The sequence below is a fragment of the Somniosus microcephalus genome, chromosome 9 (genome assembly GCF_052327205.1).
Source record: "Somniosus microcephalus isolate GS21.2 chromosome 9, FLI_Smic_1.0, whole genome shotgun sequence".
Classification (NCBI taxonomy): Eukaryota; Metazoa; Chordata; class Chondrichthyes; order Squaliformes; family Somniosidae; genus Somniosus; species Somniosus microcephalus.
Genome location: NC_140995.1, coordinates 230010403 through 230029299, shown reverse-complemented (window position 1 = coordinate 230029299; position 18897 = coordinate 230010403). Strand labels below are relative to the sequence as shown.

Sequence of the window (18897 nt, the reverse complement as noted above, 5' to 3'; positions counted from 1 at the left end):
GCAAAGAGACTTGGGTGTCCTTGTGCACCAGTCGCTGAAGGTAAGCATGCAGGTGCAGCAGGCGGTTAAGAAGGCAAATGGTATGTTGGCCTTCGTAGCAAGAGGGTTCGAGTACAGGAACAAGGATGTCTTGCTACAGTTGTACAGGGCCTTGGTGAGACTGCACCTTGAGTATTGTGTGAAGTTTTGGTCACCTTACCTGAGGAAGGACGTTCTTGCCATGGAGGGAGTACAGCGAAGATTCACCAGGCTGATACCTGGGATGGCAGGAATGACGTACGAGGAGAGATTGTGTCAATTGGGCTTATACTCACTGGAATTTAGAAGATTGAGAGGGGATCTCATCGAAACCTATAAAATTCTGTCCGGTCTGGACAGGCTAGATGCAGGAAGGATGTTTCTGATGGCCGGGGAGTCCAGAACCAGGGGTCATAATCTAAGGATAAGGGGTAAGCCATTTAGGACTGAAATGAGGAATTTCTTCACCCAGAGTGTGGTGAACCTGTGGAATTCTCTGCCACAGAGGGCGGTGGAGGCCAGTTCATTAAATATATTCAAGAAAGAGTTGGATATATTTCTTGAGGCTAAAGGGATCAAGGGATATGGGGAAAAGGCAGGGACAGGGTACTGAATTTGGATGATCAGCCATGATCACATTGAATGGCAGAGCAGGCTCGAATGGCCTACTCCTGCTCCTATCTTCTATGTTTCTATGAGGGGAGATAGGAGCGAAATTAGAGAAAGATGCGAGTTCCGGTTCCGGCTCTGATTTGAGATGATGGGAATAGAGTCCACGTGAGGTGGCAAGATTGTGGGGTGGCCGTGAATATGGGTAGGAGAGTTTTTATGGAGGGAGTGGTGAAGGGCGGTGAACTCTGAGGAGGAATGACGAGATGAGTTGAGATAGAGGTTGAAATCACCAAGGATGAGAAATCGCTCAGTGCAGAGGCTGAGGGAGGTAAACAGTGAGGAAACTTGCCGTGGTAGAGAACAAGGACTGTTCCAGTACAGCTATAACACTGGCATCTATCCGACAATGTGGAAAACTGCCCAGGTACGTCTTGTCCACAAAAAGCAGGACAAATCCAATCCAGCCAATTACCACCCCATCAGTCTACTCTCAATCATCAGCAAAGTGATGGAAGGTGTCGTCGACCGTGCTATCAAGGGGCACTTACTCACCAATAGCCTGCACACTGATCCCCAGTTTGGGTTCCGCCAGGACCACTCTGCTCCAGACCTCCTTACAGCCTTGGTCCAAACATGGACAGAAGAGCTGAATTCCAGAGGTGAGAATGACTGCCCTTGACATCAAGGCAGCATTTGACAGAGTGTAGCATCAAGAAGCCCTAGTAAAACTGAAGTCAATGGGAATTGGGGGCGGGGGGGGGGGGGGGGGCGAATCTCCACTGGCTGGAGTCATACTTGGCACAAAGGAAGATGGTTGTGGTGGTTGGAGGTCAATCTTCACAACCCCAGGACATCGCTGCAGGAGTTCCTCAGGGCAGTGTCCTAGGCTCAACCATCTTCAGCTGCTTCATCAATGACCTTCCCTCCATCATAAGGTCAGAAGTTGGAATGTTCACTGATGACTGCACAGTGTTCAGTGCCATTCACAACTCCTCAGATAATGAAGCCGTCCATGCCCACATGCAACAAGACCTGGACAACATTCAGGCTTGGGCTAATAAGTGGCAGGTAACATTTGCGCAACAGAAGTGCCAGGCAATGACCATCTCCAACAAGTGAGCGTCTAACCAGCGCCCCATGACATTCAACAGCATTACCATTGCCGAATCGCCCACCATCAGTACTGTATCCTGGAGGTCACCATTGACCAGAAACTCAACTGGACCAGCCAGATAAATACTGTGGCAACAAGAGCAGGTCAGAAGCTGGGTATTCTGCAGCGAGTGTCTCACCTCCTGACTCGCCAAAGCCTTTCCACCATCTACAGGGAACTTTGTGCTATCCGGCACCGACGGGGCCCGAGCTGTTGCAGTCCCATCAAAACTGCTGGACAAACCAGCGCTAATGTTGAAACATACGGAGATTTTGAGCTCCGTATCTGGCAACAAACCCTGTTGCTTAGCAACAGCTTCTAAACAGTCGGCCGTACCTTGCAAGCGTCTCTAGCTTAGCAACAGCTTCAGCAAGACCTTGCAGAGCCTGACTGGTGGGGGGGAAAAAAGCAACGAGAAAAAAAAAAACCTAACTAAACGGCTCCTGATTTTTGCCGGTGGCTCGAGCATTCCGGACAGTTAACTTCCAGATAAACCAAAGTTTCCTGTACAAGGCATGAGTGCAGCCCCAACAACACTCGAAGCTCGACACCATCCAAGACCAAGCAGCCCACTTGATTGGCACCCCATCCACCACCTTAAACATTCACTCCCTCCACCACCGGTGTACCATAGCTGCAGTGTGTACCATCTACAAGATACACTGCAGCAACTCGCCAAGGCTTCTTCGACAGCACCTCCCAAACCCACGACCTCTACCACCTAGAAGGACAAGGGCAGCAGGCGCATGGGAACACCACCACTTCCAAGTTCCCCTCCAAGTCACACACCATCATGACTTGGAAATATATCGGCCGTTCCTTCATTGTCGCTGGGTCAAAATCCTGGAACTCCCTCCCTAACAGCACTGTGGGAGTACCTTCACCACACGGACTGCAACGGTTCAAGAAAATGGCTCACCACCACCTTCTCGAGGGCAACTAGGGACGGGCAATAAATGCTGGCCTTGCCAGCGATGCCCATGAAAACAAAATGAGAGGTAGAAAAAGGTGAGATGTTCAAAGGAAGAGTATGTGCCAGAGCAGTAGGGGGGACTGGAGTGGGGCTTCCGGCTGAGGTGGGAGAGACAACGGAGCCCAGGCTGTCACCTGAGACTACAGAACAGGGATTGAGAATGAACAGTGGGAGAGTTTCTTTATCTGGAGCTGGATTCTGCAGAGTAGCCTGCTGTAGAAGGAAACTGGCTGCTGCTGTTACTGTACAAAGTGAAACCTGCAGAGTTTCTGCCCTCTGCCTTTACCAACATTGGTCCAAACTTTGAAATAAGTGAGTCAGTGACCGTGTTTGCCAGCAGCCAATGAAACAGCTAGAAACTAACATGAACACGACAGTCACAAGCTTACTCATGGTCAATGAGATTGTTTAGCAGCAACAATCAGAATGGTATTTTTATATAGCTGTATTGAACACAGCTAATTAATTTCCTTAAGGGAGAGGAAGTGAGTAAATAGGGTTGTAGCCAATACATTATGAATTGATGATTTTTTTTTCTAGAATTGCATAAAATTTACAGCACAGAAACCGGCCATTCAGCCCAACGAGTCTGTGTTGGTGTTTATGCTCCACATGAGCCTCCTCCTGCCCTACTTCATGGTTCACCCTTCTAGTTATAAAACAGCGCACCTTCCAACTGGCTATAAACAACACCACAGGAGATTGTGTGTGTGTAAAAATTGTAACTGCTCTAGAATGTGTACAAAAACTGTAACTGCTAAAACTACAAAAGTAATTTAGGCCACATCGGTTTTGAGAAGAGAATGTCACCAATATAGATGTAAATGCGTTAGAAAGGGTACAGAGGAAGTTTACCAGGGACGAGGGACTTCCGTTATGAGGAGAGGTTGGAACAGAGCAGGTTAAGAAGTGACCGAATAGAGGTTTTCAAGATGAGAAGTTTTGATCAGAGTAAATAGGAAAACCGTTCCCTCTGGCGAGTGGGTCAGTAACCAGAGGTCACAGATTCAGAATCATTGGAAAAAGATCTCGAGGGGCGATGAGAAGAACTTTTTTTCACTCTGAGAGTTGTCAGGATCTGGAACGCTCGACCTGAACAGGTGGTGGAAGCTGATTCCATCAATAATTTTAAAAGGGAGTTGGACGGGTCCTTGAGGATGCGGAAGATACAGGGTTATGGACAGAAAGCGGGGGTGTGGGACGAAGCACGACTGCTCTTTCACAGAGCCAGCACAGGCACGACGGGCCGAATGGCGGCCTCCTGTGCTGTAAGTCTCTGATTCTAATTCTCTCAACCAGACAGCACCAGATACCCAGAGACGTAATACTTTAGTAGTAAATGTAACTGGCCTATTTCCTGTCTCATTCCTCACGGACAAGGCTTAAATTAATGCACTCTCTGTGACCACACCCAGTCAGCTTGTTACTGTGTCTAGGATACCACACAGCTCACCTAATATGCCACTGTGATTCAATAGAAGAGTGGTATATGACTTGGGGTTAACTCTTAATAAACCACATCTAATAGTACTGTGTTTAGAGATCTGGAAACTGTTTGCAAGGGAGAGATGTTCAGCCTGAGAAAATCTGATCAGCATAATGATATTATGGTGATTTTAATTAGTTTTATCTTTGCAAACTAACACGCTGAAACCCCCTCTCCTGGAAAATGAGCAAATCCATCCTGCCTTGTGGTTTGGTCATTGATCTGTGAGATATGAGATAAACAGTCAGCTCACTCAACAACTCTCCAATGTGTTACATGCATTGATGGTTTTAATGTAAATTATCCCACTTTTTTTTGCTAATCTTATTCCCTCCACTCCTGAAAGTATTGACTCCTTACTGAGATACAGGTGCCAAGGGTTGTCCTGCAGTATCTCGTCCAAATGGCCATTCTTCATGTGCGAGCCTTGCCCGTATAATGCGGCAGACTTATCTCCTTGTGAGGCCCCATTACAGCTGAACCCAGTCCTGTCCCCACGCGCACACAATCCAGCAGGAGTTGCCGTATGGTGACCAGTGGCAGGCACCCAGTTGGGGCTGAGGCTAATTGTAGCAACTCTCCCTGCACATCCCCAGCTGAGACCAGCTAAGTGAGCCCAGACTGAGGGTCAAACCAGAGACCCTCCTGGTCTCTAGTTCAGATGCTGTAAAAATGGAGGGATAGTCCCCCTGATTCCACGGGTCCACCAAGCCTTCCTACAGCAAGGCGGGGTGTATGGCCTGACTCCCAGACCTTTACCAATATTGCTCGTCAGGAGGCATCTGACAGGGAGCTGCAGACTTCAGTCAGCAGTCAAAATGGACATTGAGCAGTGGTGATGCCTAGCGAGAGAAAAATTGGAGAGTGCGTACACCAGGCTGCACTTGCATGCTTTTTAGGGCAAAGATCAGAAAAGGCATCCGAAGTGATCCCTCTGCACAGAGGAGTGACTCGGAGTAGTGTCCTTGTCAAGTGATGCATCAGGGGAACTCCAAAAGATGTATCATGTACCAGGCCCCGGCTGCACTAGGCCCCAGCGCCCACATTAAGGTGAAAAGGGAGTTTGTGCTGTGGCAACCTTCCCTCTCCTGGCCCCTGCCCCCCCTCGCGGCCTCCACTTGCCTTCCTGCCCCCCCTCACGGCCTCCACTTGTGGCCCCCCCCCCCCTCCGGCAGCCTCCTCTGCGTTTGATCTCTGATCTCAAATATTTGGATGGGCAGAAGTGTGAAGAAGCAGAACTGAAGGGTTGAGTTTTGATGGGCTGGCCAGCCTTCTCAGCCCTTGACCTTCTGATATTCTAGAACTAAAATCACACTCACCACTTTTTTTTATTTCAGCTTTCAGCTATTGAAAGCTTTTTTTTAATGGAACTAAACTCGTTGTTCTTTCCTCCCTCCAGTGTCTGGCAGAAGGAGGGGACTTAAACTCTTTTGAATTCAAGTCATTGACGGACTCTTTGAATGACATCAAGAGCTCTATAGATGCTTCTAATATAAGGTAGGTGGCATGTAGGTTCCCCCAAACTGCTCGACAGTTTCAGCCAGTGAGTTGCTGAGTCCTACAGACCAGCAAGATCCCAGGTTGCATTCCCCAGACTGGAGTTAGATGCCCTCAGCAAGGGTGGGAACATCATGGACGGTCTCCACAACCCCTGGATTAGAATTGGGAAAATTCAGCATTCCTGCACCTGATGGCTATTGAGCGACCCGGCTGGAAAGCGTGGGTTTACTTGTGATGCTGCTCACAGTTTCAGCCTTCCGGTATGCACTGTCTGGACTGATGTGTAAGCAAGGACCACCTGGGCAAGGTACTGAAGGGGAACCCCATTGTTAAACAAACTACATCACAGCATAGGTCGATCCCTTTGACTAGAAAAAGCAGGGACTTCGAGATAAAGCCTACATAGAAACATAGAAAAATAGGAGCATGAGTAGGCCCTTTGAGCCTGCTCCACCATTCAATATGATCATGGCTGATTCTCTATCTCAATACAATATTCCCGCTCTCTCCCCATACCCCTTGATGTCTTTTGTGTCTAGAAATCTATCTATCTCCTTCTTAAATATATTCAGTGACTTGGCCTCCACAGCCTTCTGTGGCAGAGAATGCCACAGGTTCACCACCCCCTGAGTGAAGAAATTTCTCCTCATCTCAGTCCTAAATGTCCTACCCCGTATCCTGAGACTGTGACCCCTCATTCTAGACCCTCCCTGCATCCAGTCTGTCTAGCCCTGTCAGAATTTTATACATTTCAGTGAGATCCCCTCTCATTCTTCTTCTAAACTCTAGTGAATACAGGCTTAGTCGACCCAATCTCTCCTCGTACGACAGTCCTGCCATCCCAGGAATCAGTCTGGCGAACCTTCGCTGCACTCCCTCTATGGCAAGTATATTCTTTCTTCGGTAAAGAGACCAAAACTGCACACAGTACTCCAGGTGTGGTCTCACGAAGGCCCTGTATAACTGTAGTAAGACATCCTTGCTCCTGTACTCATTCTCTTGCAATGAAGGCCAACATACCATTTGCCTTCCTAACTGCTTGCTGCACCTGCATGTTTGCTTTCAGTGACTGTACAAGGACACCCAGGTCCTTTTGCACATCAGCATTTCCCAATCTATCGCCATTTAAATACTACTCTACCTTTCTGTTTTTCCTACCAAAGTGGATAACTCTCATCTATCCACGTTATACTGCATCTGCCATGTATTTGTCCACTCACTCAACTTGTCTAAATCGCCTTGAAGCCTCTTTGCATCCTCCTCACAACTCGCAATCCCTCCTAGTTTCGTGTCGTCAGCAAACTTAGAAATATTACATTTGGTTCCCTCATCCAAATTATTGATATATATTGTGAATAGTTGGGGCCCAAGCACTGATCCCTGCGGTACCCCACTAGTCACTGCCTGCCACCCCGAAAAAGACCCATTTATTCCTACTCTCTTTCCTGTCTGTTAACCAATTTTCAATCCATATTATCCCCAATCCCATGTGCTTTAATTTTGCACACTAACCTCTTATGTGGGACTTTATCAACGGCCTTCTGAAAATCCAAATACACCACATCCACTGGTTCTCCCTTATCTATTCTAGCAGTTACATCCTCAAAACTCCAGTAGGTTTGTCAAACACGATTTCCCTTTCATAAATCCATGTTGACTTTGTCTAATCCTGTTGATATTTTCTAAGAGTCCTGTTATCACATCCTTTATAATAGACTCTAGCATTTTCCCTACTACTGATAGGCTAACCGGTCTGTAGTTCCCTGTTTTCTCTCTTCCCTCCTTTTTACTGCAGTCAAAACTTTGGGGGTGGGTGTAGGGGCCCTAAACGGGCATACAGTATGGAAATGGGTGGGGGTGAGGCCCTAAACAGGCAGGCAGTATAGAAATGGGTAACGGTGAGGCCCTAAACAGGCAGGCAGTATAGAAATGGACAGGGGGGAGGCCCTAAACAAGCAGGCAGTATAGAAATGGACAGGGGGGAGGCCCTAAACAAGCAGGCAGTATAGAAATGGACAGGGGGGAGGCCCTAAACAGGCAGGCAGTATAGAAATGGACAGGGGGGGAGGCCCTAAACAGGCAGGCAGTATAGAAATGGACAGGGGGGAGGCCCTAAACAGGCAGGCAGTATAGAAATGGACAGGGGGAGGCCCTAAACAAGCAGGCAGTATAGAAATGGACAGGGGGGAGGCCCTAAACAAGCAGGCAGTATAGAAATGGACAGGGGGGAGGCCCTAAACAGGCAGGCAGTATAGCAATGGACGGGGGCGGCCCTAAACAAGCAGGCAGTATAGAAATGGGCCAGGCTGGGTGTAGGACACAGGGTAGTTTGTCTAAACCACATGGGCTGCAATTAGTTAGTGCAGTTTGGAATGGTATTAGGAGAAGCTCCAGTGTAATTGGTACTCCTGAGAATCTGATCTGTGGAAGGATTTGAATGCCACTACTTTGAGTTGGCTATGCATGAAATTATTTGAGGGAATTCATTGTCTGGATTGCGACAGATTGGAAAGGAACCAGGAGAGAACAGTGACCTGGAAGTGGATTCCACAGTGGTGGAGCGGATTGGGATGGTCAGCTGGGGTGGGAATTGCACGGCTCAGTCAGGTGGGAAGTTGGAGAATTTGAGTAGGGTGGTCTGAGTGCAGTGGGGTTGACTTACAGCGTGGAGGACCTCACAGATTGGGGGAAAGAGATAAGTTTGGTGACTGTATTTGAAGACTTTGAGAGGATGGAGAGGCCTGCCATCACCTTTTTAAGGAAGGTGGTGATGGCAGATTGGAAAATTGGGGTGGAGGGGGACATCAATGCCTTGGGAGAGGTTTGGCAGTAAGGTCAACATTGGGCTTTCTGTGAGAGCAGATCATGGGAGTAGGGGGTGAAGAAGGAGCCACCTTCACTGACAGTAGGAGTGAAGTAGGGACATAGAACCTCGTCTGTTGGTGGAAGGAAGCCAGATTGGTGACCTATCAAACGTGGAATAAAAAGACTCCGCTCTGGGCCGAACATCAAGCTAATTTTGCACGTCATCTGATTTAGTGAGTAGCCAGTGAGGTTACCATAGACAGAGGCTCGTAGGTCCTGGCAGGAGCCAGAAAGCATGGCTGTCCTGCACAGGTTAATGTGAGAAGTATTTACCTTTTGAGATGAAATATGTTTTTTCATAATGGTGAACATAATCATTACTTGTGCTAAATATGGGGCTTTTTAATGAGTCTCCTCCCTGATTGCCAACGATTGCTGTTGATGTTATACTGCTGCTGTGAGAATTGTGTAAGAATTGGGAGCCCCTCAGCTGATGGGGTTCTCCCTCTGCCCTCACTCAACTGTACAGTGTCCTTGCCACCACCCTGGCTCAGTTAATGCAGCACAGACCTGGAATCGAACCGGAGATCTTCCTGGCCCTTGCAGCTCAGCTGCTCGCACCGTTGATGGGAGGGGATCTGATGTATTTGAGTAAGCCCTGTCTTGCTGATTTAGGTTAAGGAGATCTGATAGAGGTGTTCAAAATTGAAGAGTTATGATGAGGCAAATTGGGGGGAAAAACTCTCTCCACTTGTTGGTGAGTTCGTAACTAGACAGCAAATTTAAGATAGTCTTAAAGATCAAGGATGGAGGTTAGGGGATTTTTTCCCCCCCCCACAGAGTTGTTACAACATGGGATGTCCCGTCAGACATTGGTGGAAGCAGAACCCATACTGATTCTAAAAGGGAAATGATTAAATATTGGAAAAATAAGTATGTTGGGAGGGCAGGGGAATGGGTCAACCCTTTTAAAGAGCTGGCACAAGTACAGTGGGCTGAATGGCCTCCTTCTGTGCTGTAAAGAAAAGATCATTTTGCGTGTGTGCGAGTTAATTCGTTGCTTTGATAAATTTTTTCTCTCTCGCACCATATATGGCCCGATACCGAAGTAAGGAAGTGCAGGGCTCGGACAAGATTTTATTGTGCTCATTCTTCCAGGATCATCCTGGAAAGCAAAGATAACCCCCAGCTTCTTTTCTCCACTACCAACCGTCTCCTTAAAACCCCTCGCCCCCACCTCCCCTTCACCCCCACCTCCAACAAGTGCGAGGAGGTCATGGACTTCTTTGTCAATAAGATGGAGACCATCAGTTCAGCTGTCTCTGCTGCTTCCCTCCCTTCCCTAGCCCATCAAGCCAAACTTCTCCCAAGGTTCCCCCCAGCCCTTATCTCGCATCTTTCTCTAGTCTCTCTCCTATCTTCGCTCTCCCTCTCCGAGCCCTGTCCATAAGATCCACCTCCTGCTCCCTTGATCCTATATCCACTAAATTGCTGACCACCCCAGCCACCTTCCCTTCCTGGTCGCCATGTTAGCCGATACTGTTCACGGTTCTTTCCTCTGGTACCGTCCCTTCCCTTTAAAATCTGTTGTCATCACCCACCTCCTCCAAAAAAAAAAAAAAAACACCCTTGACCCCTCTGTTCTTGCAATCTCCAACCTTCCTTTCCTTTCCAAAGCCCTTAAACTTGTTGTTGCCTCGCAACTCCATGTTTGAACTTATCAAATCCGGTTTCTGGTCCTGCCACAACACTGAAACGGCCCTAATCAAATTCACAAATGACCTCCTATGTGATTGTGGTAAACTATTTCTCTCTTTTTCTCCCCCCGCCGCCCCCCCCCCCCCCCCCCATCCTTCTCGATGTGTCTGCAGCCTTTGACATGGTTGACCATACTATTCTCTTCCAGCACCTCCTTGTCCAGCTAGGTGGGACTGCACTCGCCTGGTTCCATTCTTATCTGTCCAGTCGTAGCCAGAGAATCTCTTTCAATGGCTTCTCCTCCCACTCTTTTCCCCCCCCCCCCCCCCCAAAGACTCTATCCTTGGCCTTGTCCTATTTCTCATCTACATGCTGTCCCTCAGCGACGTCGTCCAAAAATACAAATTTCCACATGTACACTGGCGACACCCAGCTTTACATCACTATCACCTCTCTCGACGACTCCACTACCTCTGTTGTCACGTTGCTTGTCCAACATCCCGTCCTAGATGAGCCGCAATTTCCTCCAATTGTCTTCGGTCCCCGCCACAAACTCCTTTCCCTAGCCACCGATTCCATCCCTGTCCCTGGTCATTGAGGCTGAACCAGACCATTTGCAACCTTAGTGTCATATTTGACCCGAAGCTGATCCTATCCATCACCAAGACCGCCTACTTCCATCATCGCCCTGTCTCCGCCCCTTCCTCTGCTTATCTGCTGCTAAAACCCACATCCGTGCCTTTGCTCCCGCCCGACTCGACTATTCCAATGCGCTCCTGGCTGGCCTCCCATCTTTCACCCTCCATTACCTTGAACTCGTCCAAAACTCTGCTCCCCTTTCCTAATTCACAACAAATCCCATTCACCCATCAACCTTGTGCTCGCTGACCTACATCGTGTTGTGTCGCACTACCACTCTGCTAAATGGGATAGATTCAGACCAGATCTAGCAGCTCAAAACTGGGCATCCATGAGGTGCTGTGGGCCATCAGCAGCAGCAGAATTGTATTCCACCACAATCTGTAACCTCATGGCCCGGCATATCCCTCACCCTACCATTACCATCAAGCCAGGGGACTAACCCTGATTCAATGAGGACTGCAGAAGAGCATGCCAGGAGCAGCACCAGGCATACCTAAGAATGAGGTGCTAACCTGGTGAAGCTACAACACATGGATGCTAAACAGCAGAAGCAGCATGCTATAGACAGCCAAGTGATCCCACAACCAACAGATCAGATTAAAGTTATGCAGTCCTGCCACATCCAGTTGTGAATGGTGGTAGACAATTAAACTAATGGGGGGAGGAGGAGGCTCCATGAATATCCCCATCCTCCATGGCAAAGCCCAGCACACGAGTGCAAAAGACCAGGCTGAAGCGTTTGCAACCATCTTCAGCCCGAAGTGCCGAGTGGATGATCCCCACCATCACGGAAGCCAGTCTTCAGCCAATTTGATTCACTCCATGTGATACCAAAAAACGGCTGAGCGCACTAGATATTATGGCTATGGTCCCTGACAACATCCTGGCTGTAGTACTGAAGACTTGTGCTCTAGAACTAGCCGTGCCTATAGCCAAGCTGTTCCAGTACAACTACAACACTTGCATCTAACCAACAAAGTGGAAGATTGCCCAGGTATGTCCTGTCCACAAAAAGCAGAACAAATCCAATCCGGCTAATTACCGCCCCATCAGTCTACTCTCAATCATCAGCAAAGTGATGGAAGGTGTCGTCGACCATGCTATTAAACAGCACTTACTCACCAATAACCTCACCGATTCTCAGTTTGGGTTCCACCAGGACCACTCTGCTCCAGACCTCATTACAGCCTTAGTTCAAACATGGACAAAGGAGCTGAATTCTAGAGGTGTGGTGCGAGTGACTGCCCTTGACATCAAGGCAGCATTTGACTGTGGCATCAAGAAGCCCTAGTAAAATTGAAATCTATGGGAATTGGGGAAAACTCTCCACTGGCTGGAGTCATACCTAGTACAAAGGAAGATGTTTGTGGTTGTTGGAGCCGATCATCTCAGCCCCAGGACATCGCTACAGGAGTTCCTCAGGGCAGTGTCCTTGGCTCAACCATCTTCAGCTGCTTCATCAATGACCTTCCTTTAATCATAAGGTCAGAAGTAGGAATGTTCACTGATGATTGCACAGTATTCAATTCCATTCACAACGTCTCAAATAATGGAGTCTATGACCGCATGCAGAAAGACCGGTCCAACATTCAGGCTTGGGCTGATCAGTGGCAAGTAACATTTGTGCCAGGCAATGACCATCACCAAGAGAAAATCTAACCACCGCCCCTTGACATTCAATGGCATTACCATTGTCAAAGTCACCATTGACCAGAAACTTAACTGGACCAGCCACATAAATACAGTGGCTACAAGAGCAGGTCAGAGGCTGGTTATTCTGCAGCGAATGACTCCCCAAAGCCTTTCCACCATCTACAAGGCACAAGTCAGGCGTGTGATGGAATACTCTCCACTTGCCTGGATGAGTGCAGCTCCAACAACACTCTAGAAGCTTCACATCATCCAGGACAAACCAGCCCACTTGATTGGCACCCATCCACCACCTTAAACATTCACTTCTCTCCACCGCCAGTGCGCAGATGCACTGCAGCAACCCACCAAGGCTTCTTCGACCCGCACCTCCCAAACCCATGACCTCTACTATCTAGAAGCACATGGGCAGCAGGCACATGGGAACACCACCAACTCCAAGTTCCCCTCCAAGTTGCACACCATCCTGACTTGGAAATATATCGCCGTTCCTTCATTGTCGCTGGGTCAAAATCCTGGAACTCCCTCCCTAACAGCACTGTGGGAGCACCTTCACCACACTGACTGCAGCGGTTTAAGGCGGCTCATCACCACCTTCTCGAGGGCAACTAGGGATGGGAAATAAATGCTGGCCTTGCCAGCGACGCCCACAGCCCATGAATGAATTTTTTTTTTAATTGGTCCAGGAACACCTTAAAATTCTTATCCATTTTTTTTCACATCCCTCCATGGCCTCACCCCACTCTATCTCTGCAACCTCCTCCAGCCCTACAACCCTCTGACATCTCTGCTCCGCCAATTCTGGCCTCTTGTGCATCTCCACTCCCATTGCTCCATGATTGGTATCAGCTGCTTAGGCCCTAAGCTCTGGAATTCCTTCCCTTAGCCTCTCTGCTTCTCTACCCCTCTCCCCCTCCTCGAAGATGCTGCTTAAAACCTACCTCTTTCACCTGTCATAATATCTCCTCCTTTGGCTCGGTGTCAAATGTCTGATTACGCTCCTGTGAAACGCCTCAGGATGTTTTACGACGTTAAAGGCGCTGTATAAATGCACGTTGTTGTCGTTGTTGTTTCTGTAGCTGCTTCCAAAACAACGTAGAAATCCACGTCGCCCACATCCAGAGTGGCCTCAGCCAGATGGGAAACCTCCACGCCTTCACCGCCAACAACACCAACAGGGACTGAAGGAACCCCGTTAACCCTCGTCCGGGCAGTCGCAAGGGTCAGTCATGAGCTCGCCCATGAATGGCAAGAGAGAAGAGGATTTTTTTTTAAATAAAAATAAAACACACAACGAGAGAGGGAGATATTTCCGTGCTCTTTCTCTACTTTTTTCATGAAATATGTAGCGCAGCACCCTGAGTTTTCAGGAATTGGATTTATTTTTGTATGTTTTGTCATTTAAAGGTTTATTACTCATGCTTTCTCTAACTGTAAATATTAACTGTAAACTGAGATAGATATCAAATCGACTCGTGTGACGGATCTTGAGCTGAATTATGTAAAAATGTAAATAGTTTTTTTTTTAAAAACAAAAAAAAAAAAGAATGTCATGACAGTGATCTCCTGGTGCACTGGTTGCATCGTCTTCAAGTCCTTGAGTGCCATGGTGCTCAAATATTCCTCCTGCCTTGATTTTTATTGTGATTTTTCTCCCCCTCTCTTCAGAACAGGCTCGAGTGGCTGAATGGCCTACTCCTGTTCCTGTGTTTCCCCCCTCCCCAGTCAAAAGGTCTAGTCGTTGTAGCACCACCACCAGATATCTCTTGTTCTATCTCTCTGGTTTTGAAAAGCAAAGCGAGTGCTGTTTAATCCGTGTTGGCCGAGCAGATTGCCACCACTCGCAGCATAAGTGTGTCGCAGCTTTTCAACTGAGGTGCTGTTCGGAGGCGAGTGGCTGAACGGAGGCGATAGAGAGCGTGAGAGAGAGTGATGAGATGCCTCGTTTTCCCCCTTCACCCCCCAAAGCTCAAGTCTTCGTCCTCTGCTGGGAACGGACCAGAAAAATCCTAAGCTCGATTCACCAGTCTGTACTAAGTCAGCAGTGGGTGGTGGGTGCTGTAAATGTCTAGAACTCTCAATCTGATTGCTGTCCAGCAAAGTGTGTGTGTTGGGCAAGAACAGGATTGTGCTCTGCTGTGATGCTGAGCCCAATCTTGTGCTTGCCTCACTTTTGCGCACTCCCACTTCCAACAGTGACACCTCCATTCAGGCGTAAATAACGGCCACATGGACGTGGGTGGTCGCTGCCTATGGAGCCATACCTCAGCGAGGAGTCGATGCCTTCGAGGGAGGGGGGGAGTTGGTACTGTCAGGACATGTTGAAAAATGTCTAACTTCATATGTCTGGTAACCTCTCCCCCACCCCACAAACAAGTAGTTTAATATGACGATTGTTATTTGCACATGGGACTGTCCTTACCAAAATAACTTGAAGCTCTTTTGCCCCACACTGCCCATCTTTCCTCCTCCCACGATCACAAGACTGTCAATGCAAGTGAAGCAGGGGAGCAAGTCTGTCGTGAAAGTTGGTCGTTTATTTTTTTTTAAAGTGTGTTTAAATGTTTATATTGTAATGAGTGGATAATGAAACGTTTTCCAGTTTAATGTAGATTACTGTAAAGTTTTGAATCTTTAAATTTCCAATTTGAAGAGTAAGTTTAGGGGAAATCAGTACAAATAACCTTTTCTGATCATTAAGCAACCTGGGGGCAGGGAAAACTGAGGTGACTTTTTAAATGTTTTAACAAAAAAGTGCAAAAAATGTTCAACTATTATTTTCAAACTTTAACCAGTTTTATACTTGGTTATGGTTGGAAAGGTTTTTTTTTAAAGTCTGTATCTTTTGTTAGTATTGGTGCCTCTGTTTTTACTTTCTGCCTTCCTACTTTTCAGTGTAAATAGAATCATCTTCCCCTTGTGCTCTTTCAAAATGTCTTGGAATTTCAACCAGATAGTTCTATATACCATTGTAATTAAATCCAAATTAGTGTATGTAGTACTGCCTTTTCAGATATGTTACCTTTTGTATGGTGTATAAAATTGAAAGCCGCTTTAACTATTTATAAATAAAGATAATATATAATTAAAATGGCTTGCTTTCTTTCGCCCATCAGACTCTAGCATCATTTTCTTGCACTCAACATCTCGCCTGTTTAATCCTCTCCTCTTTCTCACCTAACATCTGACACTTTTCTCATCTTTTTCTCACTCATGCTTCTCACCTTTGAGTTCTCTTGTGCACGCGCTCTCTGTCGAGTTGGTTCTCTTTCTCTTGTGTGCTCTACCTCATTCTCTGCTTTCTCTCCTGTGCTCTGTCTTTCTCTGCTTTCTCTCGTGTGCTCTTTCCTCTGCTCTATCTCTCCTCTATCTCTGATTTCTTGTGTGCTTTCTCTTTCTCTGCTTTCTCTCCTGTGCTCTTCCTCTTTCCCCTCCCATTCTCTCTTGCTCTTCTGGTCATAATTACTCCTGCACACAAAGCTGCTAGTCCACTTTATACCGAAGAAGTGTCTCTGGTGTGCTTTAGAGGCACTTTGTTACAGTGGTCTTGTGTTATAGCTATGGAAGCATTGTTCTCCCATTGTTGTCTGCAACCCTAAGTGAATTACTATTTGCACCACAGTCACTAGTACCTAGGGAAACGCAGTAGCAATTTTGTGCACAGCATGATCCCACAATGAGATGAATTTGATCTAATTTTTTGTTTTTCGTGATAACTGATAAGGATATAGGGCAGAGCACCAGGAGAGTCCACTGCTCCTCTTTGAATAATACCACAGCATCTTGAAGGTCCACCTGAGCAGGCCCATCCATTTAACGTCTCACTCAAAAGACGGCGCGGTGAAGGAATAGCCATATTCAGAAAAATACACCAGTCTATGAAATATTCTGGCTTTAAAATATGACAAACTGGGCTTGGAAATCTGGACGCCTCAACTATCTAAAGCTGTAAACAGCATACAGGCTTTTGAGATGAGATAAGTTGTTGACACTGAAACAATAGCCTTAATGCAACAGAAGGTTAGAGGTTCCTGAAAGTCTGAAGCCTTAGAAAGAACACACTACCATACCCTGTTTAGGTGTTATAAACCAACACTTTGGAAAGAAATCACATAAATTAAATGTGCCTTTGTAAAAATGACATCAAGTAAAAGAAACACCTGCCGTCAAATCGTTTTTATGTTAAACTTAGCACGAGACACGAGTCTGTGGTACAACCAGCTGAGGTAAATAAGAATTGTATAGATCACCCTAGTTGAGGTGTTTTTAATTTACACGTAAAAAGAATTGCACAGAAGACCTTCGTAAGAATGACATCAAATAAATGCACAGCCATCATTGTTTTTAAGCTAAATTTTGAACACCTAAAGTTAGAGACACAAGTCTGCTTGCTATAGCTGAACTGACTAAGAATAGAAGTCAACAGAAAAATGACTAGAGATAATTAGCTTACATCCGCAGAAAAGTCAAAGGATATACCACTGAGCAAAGAGTATAAAAATGTAACTTTCAAATGGGAAGACAGATTCACTTGAAGGGGCAAAGCGATTCTCAGGCTTCAGAGGCAAGCTCTGCAAGTCTTCAACTCTTTGTATCTTGGGGATCAAGGTACTTGTATTTGATTTTGGTGGATATCCTGGAATAAGACTGAAGAAATGTAAAAATATAACGAAGTTAAGATTTGAGAATAAGGATCTCTGATAATAGAATTGTAAGTGTTCTGTATTTTGAACTGTTAATGTTGCGATTGAATCACCAACTGTAAATTACATGTCGGTTCTTTAATAAATCTATTTTTTTAGAATTGTCTCACATAGTACTTTTGCATCAAACTCACAAACTTGATCTCTGTACACTCTTTGGTGAGGAGTTGCAGAATTCTGGGGGAGTTTTCCAGACCCTCATAATAGCTGGAAGGTTACAGTCTAGCTAAACTTATTAAAAGTGCTATCTGGAGGACGGTAACATCTTCAGGCTGTTCCTTTCCTTTAGGGAGAGATAGTCTGGACCTTTAGACCCAATTAAGCGTCTTTAGGATTCGGCTACCTCTAACTAGTTGAAAGTGAACGTCTGGGGAATACTCCTGATCCGGGATAGCCCTACAGGGGCTAGGACTAGTAATAATCCTTTCAGTGCCTCTGACAATGTCTCACTCCCTCTGTGCAAGATTGCAGTGTCCATCTAGATTATGCACTCAAAGTCCCTGAAGTGGGACTTGAATGCACCTAAGCCAAGGTGAGACTCCCTGGTGTGGAGGGACCAGCACCAAGCAGAAACTTGGAAGGGAGAGGAGAGCTGCACAGAGGGTTGTTCTTCCAAAGTAGTAATAGTTTTCTTAGTGTAAAATGCTCCTATCCTGTGAATGAGGCCTAGGGCATCGCTTTGAGTGTTTTTTTATTTATTCATGGGATGTCGCTGGCAAGGCCAGCATTTATTGCCCATCCCTAATTGCCCTCGAGAAGGTGGTGGTGAGCCGGCACCTTGAACCGCTGCAGTCCATGTGTTGAAGGTACTCCCACAGTGCTGTTAGGGAGGGAGTTGTTCCAGGATTTTGACCCAGCGACGATCAAGAAACTGCGAATGCTAGGTGTGCTCACTGTCTCTGGAAGCAAAGTAGCCACTGCTCGCAGTCCCTTCTACCAGTCAGTGATGTGATTTTCTCCTAGCTGGCTTGTGTGGAGCACCTTCCAGTGGTTGGGGGGGGGGGGGGGGGGGGGTGGTGGGTGGTAGATATCTGCAGCCAGAAAGGTCTTGATGCACATGATATTTTCCCTGTTCCAGTCAATGCTCCAAACTGTACCCTGCAGTGTAAATGGGGTGACCGGGACCCAAGCTACAGTGCAGATCCCCAGTGGCTTGGAAAAACTCGGGTCTCTCAGCCATGCAGAGCCAAGAAGGTCCCCGGTTTGATTACCTGGCCTGTGCTGTTGGCAGCTCTGAGCTGGGCTGGGCAGTGGCAGGGTATAACAAATGGCAGCCTTGCCCATGGGCGAGGGAAGGGTGTATCCACGATCCAGAAAACTTTTGCTGGAAGTATGTGTGTTTGTGGGCGGGGCAAGGGCAATGTTGGACTTGGCTGTAATGTCCTCCATCTTCAAACAAGCTAGGGTAGCCCAGTGCGCATTGTACCAAGTGTCAGCTGTGGTTCAGTGGGTAGCGCTCTTGCCACTGAGTCAGAAGGTTATGGGTTCAAGTCCCATTCCAGAGATTTGAGTACATAATCCAGGCTGACACCAGTGTAGTACTTTTTTTTTTACTGAGACGTTAAACGGAGGCCCCATCTGCCCTCTCAGGTGGATGTAAAAGATTCCACGGCACTATTTCGAAGATCAGGGGAGTTCGCCCTGGTATCCTGGCCAA

The 18897-nt window shown here is 47.0% G+C and overlaps 1 protein-coding gene across 1 annotated transcript in view; it reads left to right on the top strand.

Annotated features, from left to right (window-relative positions):
• Positions 1-13836, top strand: part of lin9 (lin-9 DREAM MuvB core complex component) — a 121420-nt gene extending 107584 nt beyond the window's left edge. Inside the window, exons 14-15 of the mRNA XM_085997985.1 lie at positions 5642-5739; positions 13617-13836. Coding sequence (XP_085854111.1) covers positions 5642-5739; positions 13617-13722 — 204 coding nt within the window. The 3' untranslated portion in view covers positions 13723-13836. The remainder of the gene's footprint in view (positions 1-5641; positions 5740-13616) is intronic.
• Positions 13837-18897: the final 5061 nt, after the last annotated feature.